The following is a 25,370-nucleotide window of genomic DNA, read 5'->3' as shown; positions in this document are numbered from 1 at the left end:
AGCTGGCTCTAAGCTGAAAAGGGGGGGTGCAATGTGGCTTCAGTTGAATACTTAATGACTCAAAATGTTTAATGTGAAGGTGCGCATGCAGATACACATCAAGCGAATGCTGGGTTTTCAACACTGAAAATATTTTTGAGTACCAAAACATGGCAGAGCACTGCCTGCTGATTTCTGCAGCTTTCCCATCGCTTGGCCAGCCTCCTGCTCCCTTCACCAGTGTCTGCCAACACTGAATGAGGATGGAGGCACTCAGGAGTTCTCTGAAGGGACCTGACATTTCCTTGAAAGCCTGAGGCTCAAAGACCTCCCTGGAAATCTAAGCGCTGATGTTAGAAGAAAGCAAAGTTCACTGCTAGATTTCACAGCATACTGCAGCTAACAGGTAGGCAGGTCTGCTCTGTGGGCAACTGCACACTTGGGACTGGAGAAAAACCAGAAGTGACACCTAGTCTGGTCAGCTGCTCTTCTGGGGGCTTTCTTCTGGTGACCGTCCAGGGAGACCAAATTCAGCAAACCCGCTAGAAACAGCAAAACCTGATCCTGTGGGTGTGCGGTTTTGTGTAACAGGATACCCCTCAAACCCAGACGTGCAAGTCCACCGAAGGTCTGACTCGAACGCATTACTTCAGTTCTCCCTTACTCATCGTGTACAACCCAAGCCCCAAATGTTAACGACTCAGCATGTTTTATCACGGTAGCATGTACACTTTCAATCATCATTAGAGACGAGGAGGGTCTGGGCTCAGGCACCTTGCCAGATTAAGTAAAACTTTCCATGAGGAAAGCTATTTGTTTTCTCCCAGAGCTGCGAGGCTTGGCCAAGAGGGAGGGAGGGAAAAGCTCACCCAAGCCAGACCGAAGTGTAGACAGTGTTACTGGACTTTGCAGACTACCTGCGTGTTGTTCTAATGACATCTGGACTACTGGAAATCACCGAGTGCACTCAGGAGTTTTCAAAGGCATAATTGTGGCAGCAGCAGACTAAACTTAATGCCTCGAGAGCCAATCGCTTTAATCATGAAGCTGAGATGTATGAAAAAGGATACATTTCAGCAAAAGAATAATTCTGTCTGCTATGGTTCCTGTTCAAATAAACTATATCACCAAACCACGTGCATTTGAAGAATATAGAGGAGTGAAAAAAGAACATATGGTTTAGAGGCAAAAAACTTTCATATATACTGTATAGGAGATATATGGACTTGTCAGACATCTAACAGTTCAACACTGTAAGCAATTCATGGGAATGACATTAGCAATAGCTCATATTACATCCAGGAGTTACAGCTTTTACTGCAAAAGTTATTTTTAAAAGAGCCATGTTTAAAATGAAATGGCTGGCAAGGCTGTAGCTTTCAGTAACACTTTACCTGTGGTTTTGCCACTTTTACATACTTATTGGGGGCTTAATGCTCCCAATTTACCTTTTCAGAGTAAAATAAAAGTCGCAATGAGTGCATTCATTGGCACGGTGCTATAAAACTCACAGCTGTGCAAAGACAATCACAAGAACAAAAGCCTCCTTGTTTAAAAAAAGATGATGATGTGGTTCTGATACTTTCTGTTAGCCACGTATCTAAACATCAGCTACCTTCGTCTACAGCCTACGTATTTTCATCTTACTACACAAAGATTTATATATCCGAACAAGTCAAGATCAGGATAGAGACCTTTATGAAAGTGTATGCATGGAGAGGAGGAAACTGAATTAATACACAAAACTTCAGACGAGATCTGTCTTTCAGGTATTGTTATTCCATTTCTGGCTCCCACACAGGACTTGGGGCTTTCTGGAAAACAGTTTTTTCAATGGCGGGTGGAACCCTGGCCCCACTGCCGGCAATGCTGCTGATTTCAACATGACTGGGATTTCATTTCAAAAGTTGAGATTAGAACCCAGGTAAAGCTCAAAGAAGCCAAGATCTTCAGCTTCAGTACTCAGTCATACCTTAATTAGAGAATCCTCCAGGATGCTGCTTCATTTTCAATTAAAAACTGATTTTGTAAAGTTCTGCACATTAATATAACAAATGGGATCACAGTGTGTACAATACACCTTGAAATCTGCTGAGAAAATGTCATACATTTTTTCCTGTTGATATCAATGTGTTTCCCTCTTGCTTTTTCAAAATAGCTTCATTTTAATCTGCAATGAAAACTACTTTCTTTGATGCTTCTAATGGCAGGAAATAACTTCACAACTGAGTGTCATTCTGCTGCAGGTAAAAAACGTAATAGCTTATGGGAGTGCCACTTACAACCTGAAAAATGTTTCTTGGCATTAGTATGCCTAATTGAACTCTCTCCATCCTGGTGAAATAAAAGATTTGGGGCTCAGTTCTGTGTTCCACCACAGCTACATTAGGTCCAGGAAAGGGAAATGGGGATAAAGAAGGTGATTTCAAGTCACCTTTAGCATCTCCTGTTGTGAGCCTGGCTAGTTCCCAGCTGCCTGAACATCCTGAAAGCTGTGTGAACTTAACACTCCACCGCCTCTGGCTTGGCAGTTAAAATTTGGAAAAATTATTTGAGTTGCCCCGGTCAACAGAAAAGAAGCAGGATTAGTTCAAGAGCAGACTAGCACAGCTTTTGACCCAAGTACTAGTTAGAGGGCTGGAGAGAGGAGCACGTTTAGAAGTGAGATATAAATTAGGTGAATGTTCTCATCCCCTTGTGAGAACAACTGGTTCAAGGGACCAGGAAGAGTTCTCATCAGCCTGTAGCTTCTCCAAACTGGTCATCTCTTCAGGTAATGCCAATTCCACTTCATGCCTCAAAGGGCTGTACAGCACATTAGACTCACCATAACATAAAATGCTTTCTCTTAAAACATTTACTGCATGGACTTTTAATTAAAAGGTCCATGAAGACTGTCTAAGGATTTTCCAGGAGCTCCACCACCCTAGCACCCCACACCACTCCCAGGTTAGATCTGAAATGGGAATGTCGCGTAACCTTCGCTGCCCCAGGCAGGGGTGGCACACACCCAGGGAGCCATTGCTAGCCATGGGGTGCTCTGCCAGGGTGTCCCAGCGCCCTGCAGGTTGCTGCAAGAGCTTCTGTTGGTGAGGACAGGAGGCACCCCATCTCCTGCTGCAAAGGATCATGGGCTCCCATAGAGGACCAAAACCAGGCATAAATGTTGTATTTCAATCACTTTAAATCAAATCTTGCTGTGAAAGCAGCAAAGGGAGTCAACCATAATCTTTGTTAGGAGGTTGCACTCAGAATTATTTGAAATGAGTGCTGGTACACAAGCCAGATACCTTTCAATATCAAAAGCATAGCCATAATATATCAGGTATCATTTTATGGGGTGAATTTTAAATACGTTCTATATGTTGAATCATATATTCACATACTGAACTCGACAGCACATTTAATGAGTAGCCCAGGTGGCTACTGTAGATTTTGATTTATAACAAGATTGCCAAGACCAGAACCTATTTGCCACATTGAAGTCTCTTTGGGTGCTCCCTTTATATCACTTCAGCTGCCCGCTATTACCAAAGCAGAAAAATGTCATATACAGGATATATATTTATATAAACTCACTGACTGTTTTTTTCCATCTATACTCTGCAGTATAGATGGTCTATATTTGGAGATACTCCAGACCAAAAGGAATTAATATTGCTTTGATCCCATAAGACGAAACAAAAAAATTTCTTTTTATACCTGGTCCAGGATTGCTCTACATATATTAAACACATAACTCAAGCCTCCTCAAAGTGGTAAACAAGCAACCAGAATTTTACCAAATATCATCTGGCATAATGAGTTAGGTGTTTTATTTGTCTGGTAGTCCCATAAATATGCTAGATGTCTATACCCCACACTTCGTAAGTACCTCCAGGTAAAACTTATATCATTAAATAGCTACAAAACACTGTGAAGATACACTTTTTTAATGGAGTGATGCTTTGTGAATTTAATTTTTAATGTCATTAAAATAGTTAATTACTCTAAAATTACTTTAGGGATGAGGGAAAGATTTGGTATACTTAGAGTAGCAGTCAAGGAGAGGTCAAGTACATCCAATTTCTCTGGCTTTCATATTGTTCACAGGTGCAAGGATTGAAGAAATACTGAAAAGAAGTTTAAATCAGGCTGTATGAAGGAATCTGAACTGAATCAGTGAGACAACAAATTGTAAAGAGGTAGAGCAGCAATCTATTTAAAAAAAATAAAAAAGTAACCGTTCTTACTCATGGGTATGATTTAATATTCTGGTTTTCAGAATACAGTCATAAAGCACAGATATCCCACCCACTCCTCCAACAAGGAAAACACTTAAAGGTGGATATGATACTAACAAGAAACAATGGCGATGGCGTAAAAGCTCCTATTCCTGAAAAAATCAAGTACATGAAAAGTGGCTTGCTTCTGTTTGGTATGAGGCACTCTGCAAAACCCATTCTCCCTTATTCCACAGTTATGGCCAAGGGTCTGAATGAAACGGCAACAGGCACAAAGGCATTGCATATGTGGGGTGCTTTGCCTTTTCAGTGCAGGTCTCAGTGAACAGCACCCACTGGGGCACCAGGAGTAATTACTGGTGGTTTCCAGTCAGTCACCACAGTGGCCAAACTGCCCTTTGAGACTATGAGGCAGCCCAGATGTCATCCTTCCATAACTAATAGGTGAGCACGAGAAGGGGATTTTTTTACTGAGACAGGATGAGCTGAATAGATAGTTGCTGCAGAGGGTAAGCTGACATTAGATGTGGCTTCAAGTTCTTACTCTGGCCTATGGGTGGGCTGCTGCCACTCAGAGCAGTCCCGCTGCACTCCTTGACCTGCAGCAACAGGCATCCTGCCCCTCTCGTGGGCTGGACCGAGCTATTGGATATGGTTCCATGAGATGGACCAGTGGAAAACTATGTGGGTTTTGCTATTTTTGGCAGGTTTATTTTCCATTCAGCCTGCTCTGCTGTTCCATAATCAATTGATATGATGCAAGGAAAGGAACAAGAAGATGTGGCTAAGGGCAAGACAGATCAAGGCCCCTCTTTCTATGGGAGCCTGCAGTTACATCAAACCAAATGTAATGTGAAACCGATGTCTGCACTGGTGGTTGTAAAGGTGCCTCCATGAAATGCATTTAGCATAGACCTAAACGGGCTTCTGGCCTGACTCACAGCTTCGTGCTCCTGTGTTGTGTGTCTGAGGCATGCTGGTGCTCTGTGTGGTCTGAACAAGGGTCTTGGCCACCACAAGTCCCACAAGACACACTTCCTGCCTTTAGCACCTCTGCCTCATACTTTCTCTCTCAACTGTCCAAATATTGAAACAGATAAGAAGACAGTAGTAGTCTACTCCTGATTTCTACAAGGGCTTCATTTTATCAACACAAACCGTAGAATGGATGACCTTTTCTTCAGGTAGTGAGATAAGGCACAGACAGGAAAGGGCAGCTCATGTGGGTTATGCTCCATCAGTGTGACCCCTGAGACAAACCTAAATATCAGTTTAGACATAGAAAAGGGACTTCCTCTGGTTACCATTTCTGATTACCACCCTTGGAGCGAACTGGTGGTGTTTAATTTTTTGGAATTACATAAGTTAATTTTTTTTTCTATTATATATTGTTATAATGATTGTTGTATCTATGAATTCTTTCTTGTTCTGTAATTCTTGTGGTCAGCCACAGAATGATTTTGAGAGCCTGCTGGATGCCAAAGGGAATATCTGGATTTGGCTATCTGAAGAAATCTTCAAAGTCAACTTTAAGTATCAGTGCAGATGTACGTGATGGCTTCTACAATTACTTCTGATTATCTGTGAGATGACTGGGGTGTGTGTGTCTAGAAGAGGGGATGGAAGAGAGATGGGGGTTAAGACTAAAACATTTATGCTTTGTCAGAGAGAATGAGCATTGACTGAAAAAAACTAAAATATCTCTCTCTCAGACCACATGGCAGCAAAGTTCCTCTGTTCCTCCAGTAGAAACCTGAAGTAGACGTGGCACCCTCTGCCCCTGACCCACAGTTCCATCTCTCTGGCAGAGATCAGCTGAAGAAAGCTTTCACAGTGCTGTCAGAGAAGTGGCTGATGGATTTTGGAGAGGTAAGGCAGAAAGACCGCCCATTTCTTGTGCTTTTCTAGAAAGATAGCTATGGACTAGATTTTAGATATTGTATGTATTGTCTTCCTTCCATAGATAACTTATGGTTTCTCTCAAAACCAAAATTTGGGCATGGATTTTTGTTTTGGTTTGTGTATATTTCTTGTTTGGTTTGTTGACATCTTGCTCCTTACACCATAGCTATGTGGTAGAAATGCATGCTATATGGAGAAAACCTCATCACAAAAGATGTGTTGTGCAAAACTTCAGTGAACTGAACTCCTAATGAGGAAAAATTCCTTAGACCTGTCTATCATGTAACCAATAATAACTTCTGTTAAGAAAAATAATTTTCTTAGAGTTGAAAAGCAAAAGGCTGCTACTCAAGCTCCAAAACATTCATTTGTAATCCTAATTCAGTGGAGGATCATGCTGTTTAAAATAGAATGACTAAATGTCCTTTTTTTAAAAACAGTTCAGTGAATTGTCTTTAAATTCTCCCTGAAAGACAATCACATTCAGATGTTCCTTGGCACCAACTAGTTTCAATGCAGCCATTTCAAAGGCATTGCTTCTTCAAATAGTGTGGTATGTTATATAAAGTTATGTGGCTATTGGAAGGGAACTCACGTACTGCATTAAGGTGAGGGTCCAGAATACTACTGGGATACTTAGCAGCAAGTGCTAAATCACAGTTCAGTCAGGTCACATAATCAAATTCCAGATTATCCCTTTTATTACGTTCGACTAATAAATCTTTGGAAACTAGATTCTGACAAGTTCATCACAGCATTTTAACTTTTCAGTGGTGCGTGTAGAATACATATACATATAGAATCTCACAAAAGAAAAAAAGCAAAAAAGCAAAAAAAGCAGCACCAAGTCCACAATAAGAATGGAAAAAGAAGTAGTCTTATGTCAGATGCCACCAGACTGAAAAGTTACACTGAAAGACGTGCCTCCATTTTTAATTTGAACCTTCTCAACTGAAGTAGAGCCGTTTATCATTTAGTTCCAGTGAACGGATTTGCACATCAGACGTTTCACTGCATTATGGATGGGACAATGTTAAATATGTTTTCACTGCAGTTCCACAGGTCACTGGCATGGGCATAAGCCAAGACCATATGGTTAAGATTATTACAACATAGCTATCGGTCATGCAGCTAGCTCTATGGCAACTAACAGCATTTAATGCTTAGATAATATGGTTTCATTATCGCAAACGAAATTAAAGAGCCCTTTCCCATATAGAGACAATCCAAGCAAAAGTCCGCACCATTACACCAGGCTGTTAATTGAACTTTTTTCCACCAGGATTCAAAAGAAGGAGGAGGTTAAGGGAACTCGCTGATATAGCAACATGGTTGAACACAAACCTATGCTGCAGAAGACTTACCATCATCCAGGTACATCTGGTCCAATTCCTCAGGTTCTCGCTTGATCGTTACAGGAATAGGGGCCAAATTATGATTACTTTCCTCATGCAACTCTGGCAATGACAGTGGTTGGGTTGTTGGAGACTCATTTCTGTGAACCTTCGGCAGTTGCTGCTGCTGCTGACCCATTATGGATGAATGAGTTGGACTGCAGGACTGCAAATAGGTTGGCTCTTGGGTAACAGATGGAACTGGAGAAGAGGGACTGTTGGGATAGAGTGTTTGTTGATAACCAAGGGGACAGCTACTGCTCAGATGTTGACTCACCTGCGGCTGCAGCATGATGTGAGATGATTGCTCGGGGGAGCTTGGGTGCACAACTATAGACCTTGGCACTTCCTGTATGGTGGGGACACCTCCAGCAGGCTGCTGAAGTCCAAGGTGACTGTGGCCCGGGTTGGGGATGCACTTGTAAGGAGAGGACGAAAGGTCGTGCAGCTTGGGGCTTGCGTTGGGAGAGGGTGACATCACGGCATTTCTCTGCTGACAGGAGGCAAAGCCAGCCACGAGGCACGAACCAGGATCAGGGGGCATCATGATCTGCTGGCTGTAGTATGGTTTAGAGAGAGGGCTTAAGCCTTGGTTCATTGGTCCACAGGTTTGAGCAGGCTCATAGTCATCTGTGGGTTCTGTTTTTATAATTGGAACTGTTAAAAGAAAAAAGTTTTAAATAAACATGAGTTGCGTATTGGTATGATCAAGTTGGCTTGTGGCTAGGATACCCTTTGCAAAACAAACATCGTCTTGAATAAGACTCTGTGTGTCTTTTGCCTAGTTCTCCCACCCTATAAAAAAAAATGAATGAGTCATCAGCACAAGAAAGTCACAGCTGGTTCTAATATTGAAAAGGACTATTTTCTTTGGACTCTCCTCCAGCACTAATGTGCTATAAAAATCTATTTGCAAATAGCTGTGCTTCAGTGGAAGCTTTGGACCCAAGGGCTCCATGGATTTGTAGTAATCAAAGCAAGAATTTTAACTTGGATATACTACTGCATTTCTACTGCTACTGATGGCCCATTTGATAAATGTCTGCACATTCGGTAAACTGGTGCATAATAAGGTAGAGATGGGGCTTTCAGAGTTCAGCAAAAGTAAAATTGCAAAGATACATGACAAGCTAGTATGTACAAGAAGTTTTCAATTATGAGGATATTTTTTCAAGAGTAGGATTTGATTTATTTAGTTTTTACATGATTGTGTTTAATCTTACTGACCAGCCAATGGGTATAAAATATTTGGTTAAGTTGCATCCAACTCTCAGTGATTCTAAGTTGGACCCAAACTGCTAATGCCAGCTCCTGACAAATGTTAACTCAGTCTCTGGCTATCAAGAAAAGCTGACACCTATTCTACACCGCTGCTTGCTCCACCCATTGTCCCAAAAGAGTCTCTATTTGAGCTGTCAAGCCATGTCTTTAATACCACCAGCACATGGACAGAATGACTGTGAGCATCAACTTAGTCATGACAAATGCAGAGCTGCCTTCTCAAATCAGAGAAGAGATACTTCCTCAAATCAAAGTGTCTGTCTCACATCAGTTTTCTCTCTCAAATCAGAGAGAGGTGCCTTTGCTGCTTCTCCTACAATATATGCAGTGCACAGGTAAAAGACACCCACTTTCTCTATCAGGAAAATCATAAATAGGGCCAAGCTAGTCTGTAGATGTAATTTTTCTAGCCAGATGCAACTCTAATGCATACAACAATTGAGTATGGATGCACAGTGGCATTTATCTTCTTTCCCAAAAAGAGATCCACAGGAACAGCCGTCGCTTGAAGGTACTGATGGAAATTTACGGTGACACCAGACAATATCTGTCAGAATAATAGAACAACCAACCTGTTGTGACACAAAGTTATTAATGAAACATCTTTGCACAACTCAGTTCAGAGCACATACGTGTTGCATGAGTGTCTCTATTTTTATTTGCATGTGTTCTACAAATATTCTTACACATTTAGTATGTTCGTGTACGAGTCTTTTGAACCCATAAAAATGCACGTGTGTACATGTGTACATATAAAACCTCTTTTAACACTCACAAATTTTGCTGCTGGTGAATGCACTTCACTACCCTTGTTTTACAGCCCCCTAGCCTCTTGTTAACTTTGCTCCTTTTATGTTCTTTTACATATAGATGCCTGCATCACTTGATACAAGATTTCTAGCACCCCTAGTAAAAACATGTCTATATATGTAACAGATGCACAGGTGCTGCTCAAGACGAATGTGGTAAGGATAATGGACTGTCATTGGATTCCTCATAATCTTATTTTCACCTGCTTGTATGCTGCACACTGGCTAGCAGGGCTACTAATGCACTTGGTTGCAGAGAAGCAGATTCCAGGTTCAGTGACAGCTTTATAAAACCAATATCACACCCTTTATGAAAGTGCAAGACCAAAGAAACACACCTAGATAAACATAGCAGCTCAGATATTGTAAGAAAATACCTTTAACAAGTTCCTGAGCTAGCAAATATTCTCACATGTTTTATATTAGGTTCACTGTACTAGCACTAACCACAGCACAGCTGGAAATATGATGGTTGTTGAACACTGAATTTTCCCAATATATCACTGTTATAGAAACACCTGTGCTAAATAATTCCAAGATCAACCACTGGCAATTCAACTCCAATAAACCCTGGAGTTGTCTGACTTGTTATAACCTAGGAAAGGATTATAGACCTGGTGGCAGGCAGGCTGGAGGCTTTAAAAAAGGCAGGTTCCTGATCGCAGGCTGATTTTTCATTGTAGCTCTTCTATGACACATCTTTCCTACTTGATTTACCATGCACTTTTCTGTCACTTCACTTTTAATTTTTTCTTTATAAAAGCAATTGCCATGGGGTCTATTTGCAGGTGTGATTAGTGGCCATGAACAACAGAAATCTGTTTTCATATGTTGCTACACTGAAATACACCTGCTGCAATCAACAGAAGATAACCAGTAAGTCCTACTCTGCACTGGGCAGAAGACTGATGGGTGGAAGGGACTCTATTATAGACCTGTTAGTCCAAAAACTCTCTTGGAGATGGTGACGGCAACCAAGGACACTCCTGGCTGCCCATAAATTTGGAGTTAATAGGGTTTTAATTACAGGACCAGTCAGGGTAAGTCACCATAGCTTGTTTGCTCATGGCAGGTTGGTAGCCAGAGAGGAAAACAAGGAGTGATATGAGACTTGAGTGGGATCTCCATTCTATTTGACATATGTTTACATTGTCCCCTTGTATTGCTCTGAACTGATATTGTCTCCATTACCTTTTTGAATGTGTTTTTTTCAACTTAGTAGAAAAGTCTCCCCTTGCTAAGTATATATTTTGTTTGTATGCTAATCTCATTACTAGAACATGTATCACACTGAAAGACAGAAAAAGTATTAATGCTGAAATGGTGATGGGATCTGTATCTGACTTTTTAGTGTTTTGCCATTTGTACAGCCATTTAACACCGTGCAGAGCGAACGTACAGATTCTACCAAGCTGGGATGGCAGCCATTCACTCCCCTTTAAAAAAGCGTAAATGTCTTCACAGCGTACCACTTTGGAGAAGGAAGCGCTGTAGGATTTTTTTTTTTTCCTGGAGAAACCATTACTAATGATCCAGATGATCTGGAATCAGACCTGCAAAGCTGAGTGTGTCAGCAGAAATATAAAACATTAACACTTCCCTTTCTGCCTTGACCTCAATTTTTGTATTTTACATGAATAACCATATTAATTGACTTGTGGAGGACAGATACAACATGAATTGCTACATTACAAGAGTTAACAGTGTATTTATGGCACTGTATCCTATATCTGCTTCTCCCCAGTCTACATAACTTCACTGAGTGGAATTAACAAAGATCAAAAATCTTTGCCAATGTTTATATTTCCAAACTCAACTCAAATGAGCTCTGGGTCTGACCTTCTGGTTATTCTGAAAATACTTTGAATGTGTAAAAAATTAGTGTAAATCACCTTATATTCTTTCTTTAAAAGGACAATGGTTTACTTCCACTTTGCAAATGACTGCAAAGGGCCCAAGGAAGGAGCTGTATTTCAAGGCACACCTTCCAAAACCAATCCAGGAACAGCCTGTACCTGGACTCACTGGCTACTCACTTACCATCACAGTGTCTATAGAGTTACTCAAACAAGTTAAAATACTTGCATGTAATAAGGCTACCAGTTCCTAACACACCCTATTCACTGTCTCACTGACTTTTGTAGGGCTGAGACCCTTAGCTGGGGTGAGCAGCTGCAGCTGACAGAGCAGCTGAGGACACAAACTCTACGTGCCCACCTTCACCATTTTCTCCTAGGTAGGAACCCAGTGGGTTCCTCCAGAGGAGCCAGGGCTGATCACCAGCCAGCCGTTGACTATCATTACCACTTACCTATTGACTCATGTTTGATTAACTGCAAATCTTTACAGACCTGAGCTAGAAAAAAGGGTTTCATGGGGTTTCATTCTCAAATACATCCCTGTGGAGGCATGGTAAGCTACCTGCCCTAGCACACACCCATTCCCACCATCACTTACTTGCACAAGTGAGTATTTCACACAGGGAGATGTGACGTGATACAGACAGTACTCTTTAATATTCTCAGGGTTAATATTTAACAGAGAACAGTATTAGCCTGACTAACTTCTAGCTCAAATATTTCAAATCTTAAATGATTTGGTAAAAACCTGCCAGCCGAAAGAGACACTCCTAGTCACACAGCAGGCTGGACTGGCAATTAACTGGAAAGCCCTACAGCTGTTCAGAATCTGCAAGCACTTTTAGCAGAAACAGGAGCATTTCTTAAATTCAGCAGAGCCATATCAAATGGCAACAAGCATTCTGTCTCAAAGCTGCTCAGTGGTGCTGAGATAACACCCAGTCTTGCAGACTTTCAGCCGGCTAGAATGAAAAACTGTGACTGAATGCACCACACATTGAGATTTGCCAATAATAAATTGCAGCAATGAAGCCAGAATTTGTGAAATTGTAAACAGAAAAGATGATGCACTCATTATGTAACACTCACATTTAAAAGTAATGTTACTCATTTAAGAGACCCTTACCCTGCTGAAGGATCAGGCCCTTGCCATAAAAAGAAAAAAATGGATGCAAGTTTGGTTTGTATGGTGAATTTTTAAATGTCTGTTACCTCACAAAGCATAAGGTCATCCAACAGATGTTTTTAAGTAGTCCCCAATTCTGAATATTAAAATGTGACAGAGCTCACAGTTCTCAATTAGTTTGATAAGCAACTTAATCTGTGCTAATTGCTTTTCAGTGGTTCGACGATGCCTTCTTAGACTCTGGACTCATGTCATTATGTCATCTAATTTAATATGAAGTTCTGAGAACCATGCGCTGGCAGCAGCCCTGGCTATAAATCAAAGCTTCTTACTCAGAGAGACCAGGGTTATGACATCATACCGAAGCACTGAGTGGAAGACAATGGTCCTTCTGTGTGGGTCTGAATCTGGGAGAAATATTTCAGCCAGTTCTACAAGCCCACATTTAAATGAAAGGCCTTTCTAGCAGGTAAAAAGTTAATATATCAAACCTTGAAGAAAAATAATAAATCATGCACATTCAGTAAAGGCAGTCAGAAAGTGCTTAAATATATATGTATTTTTTGACAATTCTAAAAAGTCTGTTTGCTTTTACACTTCAGCAATCCAGATGGGTTTTTAAACTTTTTTTTGGGGGGTGCTATTAAAGTATGTGAACTGAGAAAATATAATCATATAAATTAAACAGATGTTTATCCTGATTAAGATTAAACTAACAAATTCCCATTTCCATGTAGTATTATCAATGCAGACGTTTATGGCACTATAATATATTTATTTTACCCTTAAGTTTGATTGAACCTATCAAACAAAATAGCCACCTTTCATGGTGCAGACTATGATGTAGTTCTCTGGCACTGGCACACAGATTTTGCTAGCATATGAAAACCAAAACACTACTTTCTTCATCATGTGCACACACACATTTCTTCAACTTCTGGACTAAACTGTAAGAATTTGGGATGAGACTTTCAAAGAGTCTGAGGAGTTAGGTGGCTAAATCACCATTACTGAGCTGAGCTCTGAAATGCTGTTTGTGCCTTCAAAATCCTCCCCCGTCAGGCAGTTCTGAGCCAGGCAGCACACCCTCTTCACCACGAACCAGACGTTCCTCCAGAAGACGCTGTGCAGGTCATCCCAGCTGTTGCCACCGCTCTGCTGCTGGCTGACTGGAGACACAGTGAAGGATGTGGACACATCCCCACGTACAGTTTAGTTGCTCTGGATTCATGCAAAGACAAAATTCTGGCCGCTGAGGCTTGAATCAAGCAGGCTTGAGCAGAGCAAGGACCTCACCCCTTGTTCTGAATCTGAAGCAGTCTAGCGCTGAGGAAAGGCAATGGCCTGTCTCCCCTCAGAATCTATAATCCCCATGTTTTATAACACCAGAGCAGCAGTGGCTGAGCAAAACTTTTTGAAACACCCTGCCAATGTATCTGCAGCAGTGGTAATCTCAGTGACAAGGGACAGGCACTCAGCCCCAGGGATATCCTGAGACAGTCACTACAGGGACCTTTGCAGATGCTGTCCATGAACTGGATACTTTTCCCTAGGCACCAATTCAACCAAAACATATTGTAAAGGTCCAGCTATTATCAAGCCTTGGCTTTTTAGTTCATAAAACCAGAGCATGGTGACTCAGAAACAAATGGAGCCTCATGCTATGAAGCAGCTGTAGGCAGCACACGCGTGTGCTATTGCAGCTTTTACCTACGCAAGTATCTGAATTCACTCACCCTCCCTCAGTAGTACATTGCTACTGGTACCGCTCATTGGGAGAGCTACCTCTCACTCATGCCTGCCTGCCCTCTTTCAGTTTATGTGTACATATTTTTATGGGATCAGATGCATATGTACAGTTTTATACAAGAATAGCCTCCAGGTAGATGGAAGCCTTGTGCATACATCTCAGCCTATAATCTCAGACAATGCCATTATCTGATTAGAAAGTGCTTTCCAGCTAACTCATTTACTAAATGCTTTTCAACAGCTGTTAAAATATTAGGTTATTCAATGTATATTTATGAGACAGAAGATTATATATGGTAGCCTGGTTCATACACTGTTAAACTGGGTAGGGAGGAGTGGAAGGAAGGTGGAGGGCATTTGGGTTACATTAGTTTTCTTTCAAAAGAAAATGGGAAAATTCTTAAAAGGCACAATTCATTTTCCACCATAATACCTTATTAAATCCTACAATGTTGAAAAGGATAAATCAAGTCCTGTGGTATGCCTGTCTGGGCTGCTTTACTGCTGCTCCCATGGTGCAGCACCTGGCTCTGCCACTGCCATGAGCTGGAGATTTAACTGTGGACAACACCCAGGCTGCACTGGCCAAGGCCTTCTATGTCATTTCTGATGGTAAAATTCGCTGGGGTGAAGTCTTTTTTGACAATAAGGCACAACATTACACCCCTAGTGCTGACATTACTCCTGTTCTCCTGACGAGGGGAGGAGAACGGGAAAGCAGGGACTACGGGCAGGGGTCCTGCAAGGCAGCAGCACAGGGGCAGACTGATGCTTCTCATCTCTGGCAGTCCTGTGGGAAAACCTCTTCCCTCCACTCTCTCCAGAGAGGGGTTTGGACCCAGCCATCTCGGCTCTGACATGGTCTTCCTCTTCAGAGATGGATGAAGTTCCTCCCACAGCCAGCAAAACACATTCTCACCCGTGCATTTCACCTCCAGCAGCCACCACCACCACATCCACTCTAGGATCAATCACTGGGCTGGATTAATTATGGTGATCAGCCACTCGAGGAGAACAAAAATAAGTATTTTCTGTAATCCAGCCCATGTAATTCTAAACCCTGTTTTCCCTCACACAAGTTTTACCTTTTGGCTTTTAAGCTAATTGGAAGATCCTAAATCCGCACACTTGCTAACATATGCATGTGAAATCACTGGGAAATAAGGGAGGGAGTCCTGAAGATCTCATGCAAAGGGGTTTGGTGACTGAAACTACAGGCTCGGTTTTGTCATCTGAAGGGGGAATATTTGAAAAGGGAGGGCCTGTCAAAAGACACTTTATGCAAAGGAAGTTAACTATTGTGAGTGATCACTGTTGCTGCAACAGAGCCTGATGCTCAGATACAGTCAGGGACTTCTATATAGTGCTGCTCCACATCTGCCCCAACCTGTGTTGCAGGAACATCACACAGGTAATGCTTCTTCTTGGCCTTCCAGATGAAGATGGAGCACTGCACAGTGAGGCAGAGTTTTGTCTCTAAAGATCAAGAAGGCTGCATCTGCAGGTTGGATGCGGCTGTCTAGGCTCAAGGCCAACAACCAAAACGGGACATCCCCTGGATGAAGCATGGGCAGCTCCAGTGGGGACCCAGTGACTGGGAGCAAAAGCACCTGAGGGTGTAATGCTGGTGAGTGTAACGTGTGTCTCTTCTGCTCTGCCACAGACCTTGCTGGCTGCTGGAGGGGAGCAGAGGAACTGATGCACCCGGCGAGGATGAGTTCTGTGATCCTCTTAAATGGAAACTGGACTCTGACACAATCTTGCCTGATTTTTGTTACTCTGATAAATGTCAAAAGTAACAATCATCTACCTAGCAGCCAAAATGTAATAAACTAACAGCACATTGTGTAAAAATGAGCAACCATGATTCATATATTCACCTAAGATAAAATCCCCTGGGGCCAACCATTCCCCACGCTCCCCAGTCCCTCCTGTTGCCCTGCCCTGCAGGCTCTGCAGCAGCCCGGCCGCTCCCTGGGCTGGATGGACACACTTCCAGCAGGTCCAAGGCTTCAGGCCCGGCTTGGCCGTGCTCCATCACCTCGCACACAGCTCTGGGAGCGCAGCACTGACCGAAGGTGGGCCTAGGTGTAACACACTCCTGCTGACCTCCACGGCCCTTCCTCTGGCTCCCCAGGCCAGCTGCCACAGCACTGCTGTGGCCATGTTGCACGTGCCACCGGTGAGGATCCTTTCACAACCCAGGCACTGAATGTGGCCCCGCTTCTCCAACCGCCCCCAAATTACCACCATTTTGCAGGCAAAGCCTCAAGCATGAAAATTCAACGAATACTCTAGAGGTGAGAGGTGGCAGGAGATGATCAGCCAAAGTTGTGCTCGGTCTCCCCTTAGAGTGGCAACGCTTTTCATCCTCATTTTACTGTTTTCTGCTAAGGTGGCCGATGTTGCCTTTTAACTTAGAAAGTGAGCTGTGGGCGGAAGAGCCGAGGTGGAACAGAGGCACGGCTGCTCAATGCAATCACTAGAAAACTGCTGATTGTTCTCATCAGTAGGGCAGGCAGGAGATAATTTTAGAGCAGAGGCAGGAAGTCAGGAGGATGCTGACACCAACGTGCAGTGGGCACTGCTCACCCTTTTCAGAAGCACACCAAGAGCTTCACTTTCACGCCGCCGGGTTGTAAACAATACTAAGGCACATCTAGCCACCACAGGAAGGCTCTCAGCTCAGTTCCATACCCACACATTCAAAGGACCTCCATCCCCACCAAGTCACTTGTCTGCATGGCTAGTTTTTCAGAGGAGCTCAGCACCCTGGGGGCTTCTGCAGGTGCCTGCAGGGAGGCAAAGAAACTGCAGAAAAGCTGCCTGAGTGAAGGCTTGGAAAATCTGGCCCTGTGGGTGCCAAAAGGCATCTCAAAATAAAAGTTGCCCAGCATATCCACGCCATTTTAATAAATACTAGAAGTAGTGAAATGATTTTTTAATAATGCTTTGACAATTAAGAAGCCTGACAGAAACAGAAACCAGAAATACTTTATCACCAACTCTTGCAAAAACGTATTTTTCATTCCAGTAAAAGAAACACATCAACTTTCCTTGTTCCATCTTATTAAATATTTCCTAGACAAACTGGCCTGTCTTTGCTTAGTCAAATATCACTACTTGTCTAAAGAAAAATCAAAGAAAAGCTTTTATATGTTCACTGTTCTTGATATCAATATTCATTAGATGACAGAAATCATAGAGAGCATTCACTACTATCTGCGAAAAATAAGTTCTTGAATACATTTCCTCTGTTTTGATGTACCTACTTAAAAGAAATCTGAATAAATGGAGATCTAACCCTTATCATTCAGTGTGTTGGTTAAAGTCTTCTGAGCTGGAGAACTCCTTCAGCTTTCTTAGCAGATGAAAGCATAAGATTTGGAACCACAGCATACATGTCTGGTTGCTCGTGTGCTTCTTCAGTCTCTCCAGATTAGTTTATACCTCAAATGCTACTGCTTACACCTAGTGATTTCAGAAGATGACTACTCTTGTTTGAAATGTATATATGGGCCAATGGTGTAATAAATTCATAAAAGCAAAATGATACGCAGTCATAAATAGAAATGAAAACAAAGCATTTTTCTAGAGGGTAAGGTTCACAAATGCAAGGTTCACCAATGGTTTTCCAAAATGTTCTGCTGTACAAAACGGAGCTGCAGAGCGCGTCTGCACAGAGCTGCAGTAGTGGAGGAACTTTAAAAGCCGAATATCCAAGGGTCTGCTCATTGTGCTTTGCTCAGACTCCTGACTGCAGCGTCCAGTCCTGCGCTTTCCTCCTCACATTTTGATGGGATGTGGCACTGCAAAACTTATTAGTACTTACCATATAAGCTGCAGGAATTCACCTGTGCCAGAATGGTAAAGAAACTACCTAGATTTCTGTGCCAGGCATGTCTGGGGAGGAGTCTCAAGAGCCTACAGTCTGCAGGCTCCAGGACAAAACTGATATGCAATTGCTCAGCGATGTGTAATATTGAAGCAATACTAAAAAAAAATGACATTACAGTCATTTCGGTACAATATAGGCTAATACAGGATTCGGGGATTGCTCAAATTCAGCAGAACAGTAAATCAAAATTTCAATTAAAAGAGGATTATGAGTACTTATGTTTACGGTCTGTCCCAAGCCAAAGACTTAAGTAAGTCCTTGTTCCAGACCTTGGCTCTCATTTGTGAAGTCTCTATTTTCTGTTTTGCTTTGTTATTTAAACTTCATTTACAGAGCAGTAAGATTTTAATTTTTACAGCATTTTTTTTTCTTTCTGAGGCAGGAACTCATCTTCACCAAGTAAGTCCCTGCCCTACAAAACATTTCAAGCTAACACAGAGGAAAAGTACAATCCTGTCATATCTCTGCAACACGGGAGGTTTATGGTGGTGAAACCGTAACAGTCTGCTGGAGAGGGCAGCTTGTGCTGGCTGTGTGTCACAGAGCTGTACTCCATGGAGACGCTATAGGACCATCCACAGGAGGTGGGATGAGTGAGGCCACGTGTCCCTGGATCCACTGGCTGTTTTCCCCTAGGGAATGAGGAGAAACAGGAGCTACAGGAAAAAAACCCTATTGCTCTGCAGTCTGGGTGGGAGCCGCACAGCGAGCCCGTGGCTCTCCCGCTGGTTCCATTGTCTGCATGTGCCCACACCCACCCCAGGAGCACAACCAGTGGGCTCACAGAATACTTAGGCTTTAGTCCATACACGGTATTTTGCTTTGGCACAGTCCAGTTGATCTCTAAAATGTATGTCTAATATGTGTCATGCAGCTTTTAAAAGATCCCTCACACAGAACTACCTGCAAAATCATGGTGGGCACTGAAATGTTAGTAGTTGGGACTAGTCCTAAAGCACAGAGGAAAAGCAGCAGCCTACAGGATACCATCTGATTTGTGTAAAACCACATCTTAAACTCGATGATCACTCTGACATTTGCTTGTCAAAAACCTACACACCTCCCATGTTCATGGGATTTGTTTAAAAAAGAGACAATGTGTTACCAGGACTAGAACAGTGCTTCTCTTCTCTATATTTTTTACGCTGTTCACACAGTGGTTCTTGACTCAAATATTTTTTCCTTCATGAGCTAAACTTTGCTTTTCTACAGTGTCTTAAAACATTAAAAGAATGCTGTGACTGAAATCAAATAAAGCAGAACACCCTAAAATGAATCCTAGAAATACAGCAGTGTAAATGACTGTTTCAGTCATTGTGTATGGTTTCTGAATACACAGTCAAGGTGATCATATCTATCTTTGAAAGGCATGATGGAAAAAAACACCAGCAGCATAAGGGCAAAGTCTTACCGCTACACACAGGTATAAGAAAAATATACTATACTACTAATTCTGATGATTGCAGAAGCATGTTCCCTCTTACCACAGTTACGAGAGAGTTTGCACAGAATGTAAGACATTTTTCAATTATATAAAGACATTGTGAATGGAGAACCAAACAGGAATGGGGAGAAGCCATATTCACTATGAATACCTGTTACCCTTTACCCTACACTGGTGTTAAATTTTTTCTTTCAGGATTCCCTACACTGAAACAAAAAGATTTCACATGAATTTAGATCAGTACAGAAGACTAAACACTATTATCAATGTTTTCAACAATTACCATAATTAAAGATGTCTTTGCAGAATAAAGCCTATGCTCGTTCTCTGTTGCCTGCCACTAGGTAGACATTCCGATCTCTTCACATCAAATGAAGCGTCAAATATTTCAAACTCAGAATGGTGGTGGCATAAACCAACTTTGCAGCAGTGAATACTACTCCTATGGCTTGGAATATAGTGGTTAAAAATGGCCTATGTAAAGGCTGGAGAGGAAAGATGCTGCTTAATAAACAGAAGGTAACAACAGGCATGTATCTGAAATACTTATGGGGGTAACTTGGGTGGCAAGGCAATACCTGTTGACCTCCACAACAGATTTTTGTTGCTGAAAAGTGTTGTGCAAGAGAATAACAACTCTTTTACTTTCCAATTTAAGAAATGAACAGTCTTTAAATATACACAGACATACCCACTGGGGATAAAGTTTGCATAAGTAGGCTGATCCAGTGAAGCATAGCTACGTAGTACATACACAATAAGGAGTCAGTTGCCCATGTCAGGTTTCCTGTACTTTTATTTTAAATTAAAGTCCTGATAAAAGTCTGAAGTGCATGCAAGCTAACTGGGTGAAATTCCAAATGTGTATTTTATGGGATTTCACCTGCAAAAAGTTGGCAGGTCTCTTCAAGCCATGTGACATGACTCAAGTAGTGCTTTGTGGGAATTTCCCTCAGAAGGACTATTTTCACTTGGAAAGTCTACAAAAAAGCATTAATCTAATCATTCTTATAATTCTTCTTCTTTCCAAAACAACAACAACAAAACAACCACCCTTTTTTCCTACTTTCCCCCAAAAAAGTGTTCTTAGAAATAGAGCCATTTAAAAAAAAAAATCTAAATTTATTTGCTATTAAAATCTTCATACAAGCCTGCCTGGAATTCCACTAGCATGAGTGACTTTATTGTCACTTCACAGCCACCACCAATATAAGCTTCCAAAAAAACCTGGCACACGTGTTCCTGAACATTTCCTATACATGAAGCATTTTGCATGAAGCGCTCCGATCTCTATCCACATTGTGCTCTTCATGGCTAACCAAGAGTGGCATCAGCCTGGGGTGCTATTTTGACCCCACACAAGACAGCAAAGTACAGGATGAGGGGAAGGAGAATCCCCACACCACCTCCAGCTCAGAGCCCAGCATGCTTACAATGCTGTGATGCGAATTCAGAAGCATTATTCAAATGCAGCGTACCCTTTGGGCCACAAAATCAGACTGAGGGTTGACAACAACTTAGCAGAGAGCTCAGCGCATCCACAATTTATGGCTACACACGTGAGCTTGTGTTGGGGCTCTTCAGCTCTCAAAAGCAGAAGAAGTCCTTGTTCCAACAGGCCTCTGCCACCAATACAGAAGAAAATAATCTGCAGAGGTCTCTTGTGTGGGCAGCAGAGACAAAGACGGCTCTCAAGGTTTGATTCTCACTCTCATTTTATAGCAGCAGGTATACCTCCAAATTACTCAGGTTACTAAAGAATTACCAGAGCCATATATCTTTCTAAGTAATCATCATTATCTCTCATTTTTACTAGCAGAGATAAGGAATATATTTTGTTACCATTAGCAGGAAGATAGGTGAAAAGCTGGTACTGGCTTCTCTTTCTTTTTCCATTGCAGACATAGAAGTTGACCTGAACAGGGCTGGTAATTCTCTGATTGCGGAAAGGTGGTATCTCAACCACCAACGAATTCTGAAAAGCAAGAAATCAGAAAGTCAAGGCACAACTAAGGCAGTCGAGCTGTAAAATAGTATCCAGATGTTAACCCTGAGGAGGATGTGCCTGGGCTCACAAGGAGGAACATACTCTCTGCAGGGGAACTGGTGGGCTTCATGGGCAGGGATGGCCTCCTGTCCACAGTGTCTGTGCTAAGAGCTCCAGACATAGGGAAAGAAGATTTTAGCATGGCTCAGGTCTTCACAACATCACTAGCCTTTCACCTCTTCCCTTTGGACAGCAAATACAATGCTGCATATGGACAAGGCTCTATCCCTGCTTCCTCTGACAAGAAGCTGGGACCACAATCAAATTGTGGTCTTTAACTCAGCAGGAGAAAGTACAACTGCTTGGCTGGCAGGTCATGCCCAGTGTATCTCACCCTAACACAACTTCCTTTCAAAGGAGAATTAGGACAGGCATATGATTATTCAAACATTTCAATTTTCCACAGTGAAGTGTTTTTTCATATAACAACTTGTGAACTTTTAAGCATGCTAGTTTCTGTGGAGATCTCACAAAAACATCTAGTGCTACAGGAAGAAGGGCTGGAGAGAGTGTAGATAATCTTCCACTGTCCGAAACCAAATGCTGCAACACGGGGCTAAGGAATGACTTAGCTGCTAGGGCATCAGCTTGCAGAAATGCACAGTGAAATCTGCTATGACCATCAAAACCTCCCTTGGCACTTTTTGAACGAATAAAAGGGAACGCTCATCTTAGCACTTGGCCTGCATTCAGCTGAGGTCTTTAAATTGTTTGCCTGCATGTCTCCAGCAGGTTTGCAGCTTACAAACTGTTGTATATTCCTGCAGAGATGGAATAGTGGCTGTATTTCCCACTTACAGTCATGGCTGAGGAAGCCACACTTCTCCAACCAGGGGGCTGATCTCCTGTGAGGGGACTCACATTTCTTCTGCCGAAGGGAGACGAAAGCCAAGGAAAATGATCAGAAATTGCTTTGGGAGCAGAGGAAAGAACTGACCCAGCAAGACAGAAGATGAGCAGACAGGGCTGGCCCATCCTGGACAATGAAAAAATATTTTCCAAATGGTCTCCCCTACTTTTGGGACAGCTTCCAACAAAGGCTTTTTACCCCATGCTCCCATTAAAGAAAGATTTCCAGGAGGGGAGGCCTAAGTAGTTGTTCTGTTTCAGTGCGGAGACACAGTGCCAAAGCCTTGGAAATCCCTCTTTAGTAACAGTGCTAGAGAAGGCAATATATATTTTTCATCTTGATGTTAAAATATTTAAGTCAGACTTACTGGCTTGCACATTTCTTTGTCGGTTTTGGCTTCCATTTCCCACACATGGTGACCATCTAAAAGACAAAAGAAAGAGATATCTAGTTCCATCCTTTTTTCCTCTCCCAAGCCTACAAAAGAATGACTTTTGAAAAAAAAACATCTCTTTGAAGGGGCACTGCATATATGAAAACCAGCTCTCAAAACACATTGCCCCAGTGCTGCCCAACCAGGAGGCCATCCGGGTAACCTGCAACGGGAGTCCACTTAAGCTTTTTTGAAGAGGGGAACCACAAACAAGAGCGCAGGATACCGAGATGGGGGAAAGCCACCAGGAGTTTATTCTGCCACTAGTTTATACAAAATATGCAACTGTTCTACACCTTAGTTTCTCAAACTTTCACACAAATATACTGCTACCTATAAGGCCTTTTGATCACTACCTGTGCAGTAAGTCATATTCAACATTAATATTAAATAAAAACCAAAAAAGGTAATATTAAAGAAGCTCTTCAATCATGCAGTAGTTCATTTTAATATACTCCTAGTCTGGTTTGTCATAATTCTGATGCTTGGATCAAAAGGCAAGGCCATAGGCTGGGAAACATACCTTTTGACTCCATTTTAAAGTTGGTTTAGCTCAGCTACAGTTTTCTAGAGCTGCTTCTAGTGCTGTGTTGGATCTTCCTAACTTACTGTATTCCAGTTTTCAAGCAAACATAGGTTTAAGCCACAGCTATCATTTTTTTTCTGGGGACCCATCTTTGGAAGAAACTGGTTTTGTCTGGTCATTTTTCCTGCACCTCACTGATACAGAAGTCACTGGTCAATAAGAGGGTTTTTCTTCTTCCTTGTGGCTTCAAAACTCAACAGCAAAGAAATTAGAAAAATAATGCAAAATGTAAGGTTTCCATTCTGCGGGCCTAAGGAAACAAAAATGTGTAAGAAAGGCCACAGGCAGACTGCTGCCTAAGTTGGGCAGTGGGGACACATGCAGCTTCGTGACTCCCACCATTGTCAGATGTCACCAGAATGAAAGGGAAAATGAGACTTTATGTCATCTCTTTTGTATATTTATTGCAGCATCGGGACATGCAAATGCAAATATTAGTTATTTTGAAATTCATCACATAGACATGGGCCTGACTTAGAAAAACAGCTCTCGGCAAGGTAAAAGAGTGAATGCACTTTTTCTTCTCTCTTCGCTTTCATGGCCAGGACGGAGGTGACGCATTTAGAACGGCCTGATTTATTACAAATGTCTGTAAATAGTATTTTTGTGTACAGCTGTCCTACTGTGAAAGGAATGCTGCTGAGGGACTAGCCCTGGCGATTGTTTTAACGTCCATAACGTATGGAAAGAAGTGCAATGTGAAAACTGCAGCACAAATAGCACAGTGGATTTGGCAGGTCTTTCTGTAGGAAACAATTAGCAGATCTACCCTTAGTTTCTTCCTACTTTTTAAACTGTGACACTGTAAGAGGAATCCCTTTAATTGGTACTGCCATGTTCGGCTGGGGGTAGAGAAGGAACAGCCAGACCGTGCTCAAGTCTCCTCAGCGATTCCTTTTGAGAGTGCCAGAATTGAAGCAGGCTTCTCGGGAGGACTGGCGATCGCTTCACAATTTATCCAACAGATGCTTCCCCCAAGCCGTCAGTCGAAAAAAAACTGACCGAAATTCGGCAAGCCGGGACACATCCCTTGTCTGGGAGCAGCCTACTTTATCTCCCGCCCCCTCCCTACAGAGCCCCTGTAGCCCTCCCTTCCCTGCCTGCTTCCCCCCCCCCATTAATTCATTCAGTTGTAAAAGTAACACAACACACGCTATCACACATTTTGCAAAGTCTAGGAACTTCTGCTTTGTAAGAGGCTTGTTGGTGGGGTTTTTTTTTTTTTTTTTTTTTTTTTTAAATCTACAGACGTCCAGACTAGTAGTTAACATGTGTTCAATTTGCCTTTGTAAACGGATTACCAGAAGTTCAGGTTTTTTGCTATGTTTAATTTCTGCTTTGCAAGACGAATGATCTGATTCAGGTTTCTGTTTTTTATTTCCTGCTGATACTTCAGTAAAATTCAAAACGACTGCATCTCAGGCTAATCTTTCAATTACTTCACGCAGCACTGCCTTTATGCACTTTTGAAATTTTTGTGATGACAAAGAGAGTTTGTTCAGAAATATTTTAAATGCTGTAATCTAAACTATTAGGAAAATAAAAATCCAGAGCTGTAACTCGTCTTTGGAAGCTAATAAGAACAATACGGGTTTCGCTCCAAGAAATTCCCTTGAGACTGTCCAGACCATTGCTGCTCCGTGACTGAGGAGAAGGGGAAGAGAGGGAAGAAGTAGGGAACAGACAACTCATTAACAGCTAGTGACATTTCTTTTAACAAAAACACAGGGAGGAAAAGTTGTTATGAAGCAAGAGACAAAAAAAAAAAAAAAAAAAAAAAAAAAAAAAAA

At 42.1% G+C, this 25,370-nt stretch overlaps 1 protein-coding gene across 3 annotated transcripts in view; it reads right to left on the bottom strand.

The window, feature by feature from the left end:
- NFATC1 (nuclear factor of activated T cells 1) overlaps positions 1-25,370 on the bottom strand; it is a 105,960-nt gene that overhangs the window by 25,169 nt on the left and 55,421 nt on the right. The window contains exons 6-9 of one of the 3 annotated variants that reach the window (XM_026843210.1): positions 22,929-22,984; positions 21,507-21,639; positions 7,776-8,155; positions 7,519-7,699 (exon numbers count right to left, since the gene is read on the bottom strand). In XM_026843210.1, the coding sequence (XP_026699011.1) occupies positions 7,637-7,699; positions 7,776-8,155; positions 21,507-21,639; positions 22,929-22,984 (632 nt within the window). In that variant the 3' untranslated portion in view covers positions 7,519-7,636. Of the gene's footprint in view, positions 1-7,468; positions 8,156-21,506; positions 21,640-22,928; positions 22,985-25,370 lie in introns of those variants that run through there. The other 2 variants (XM_026843211.1, XM_026843209.1) reach the window with 2 other exon arrangements.

The sequence above is a fragment of the Athene cunicularia genome, assembly GCF_003259725.1.
Source record: "Athene cunicularia isolate RWA chromosome 2 unlocalized genomic scaffold, athCun1 chr2_part1, whole genome shotgun sequence".
NCBI lineage: Eukaryota > Metazoa > Chordata > Aves > Strigiformes > Strigidae > Athene > Athene cunicularia.
The sequence above is the reverse complement of the archived record's forward strand: the minus strand, read 5'-3'. Positions and strand labels throughout refer to the sequence as shown.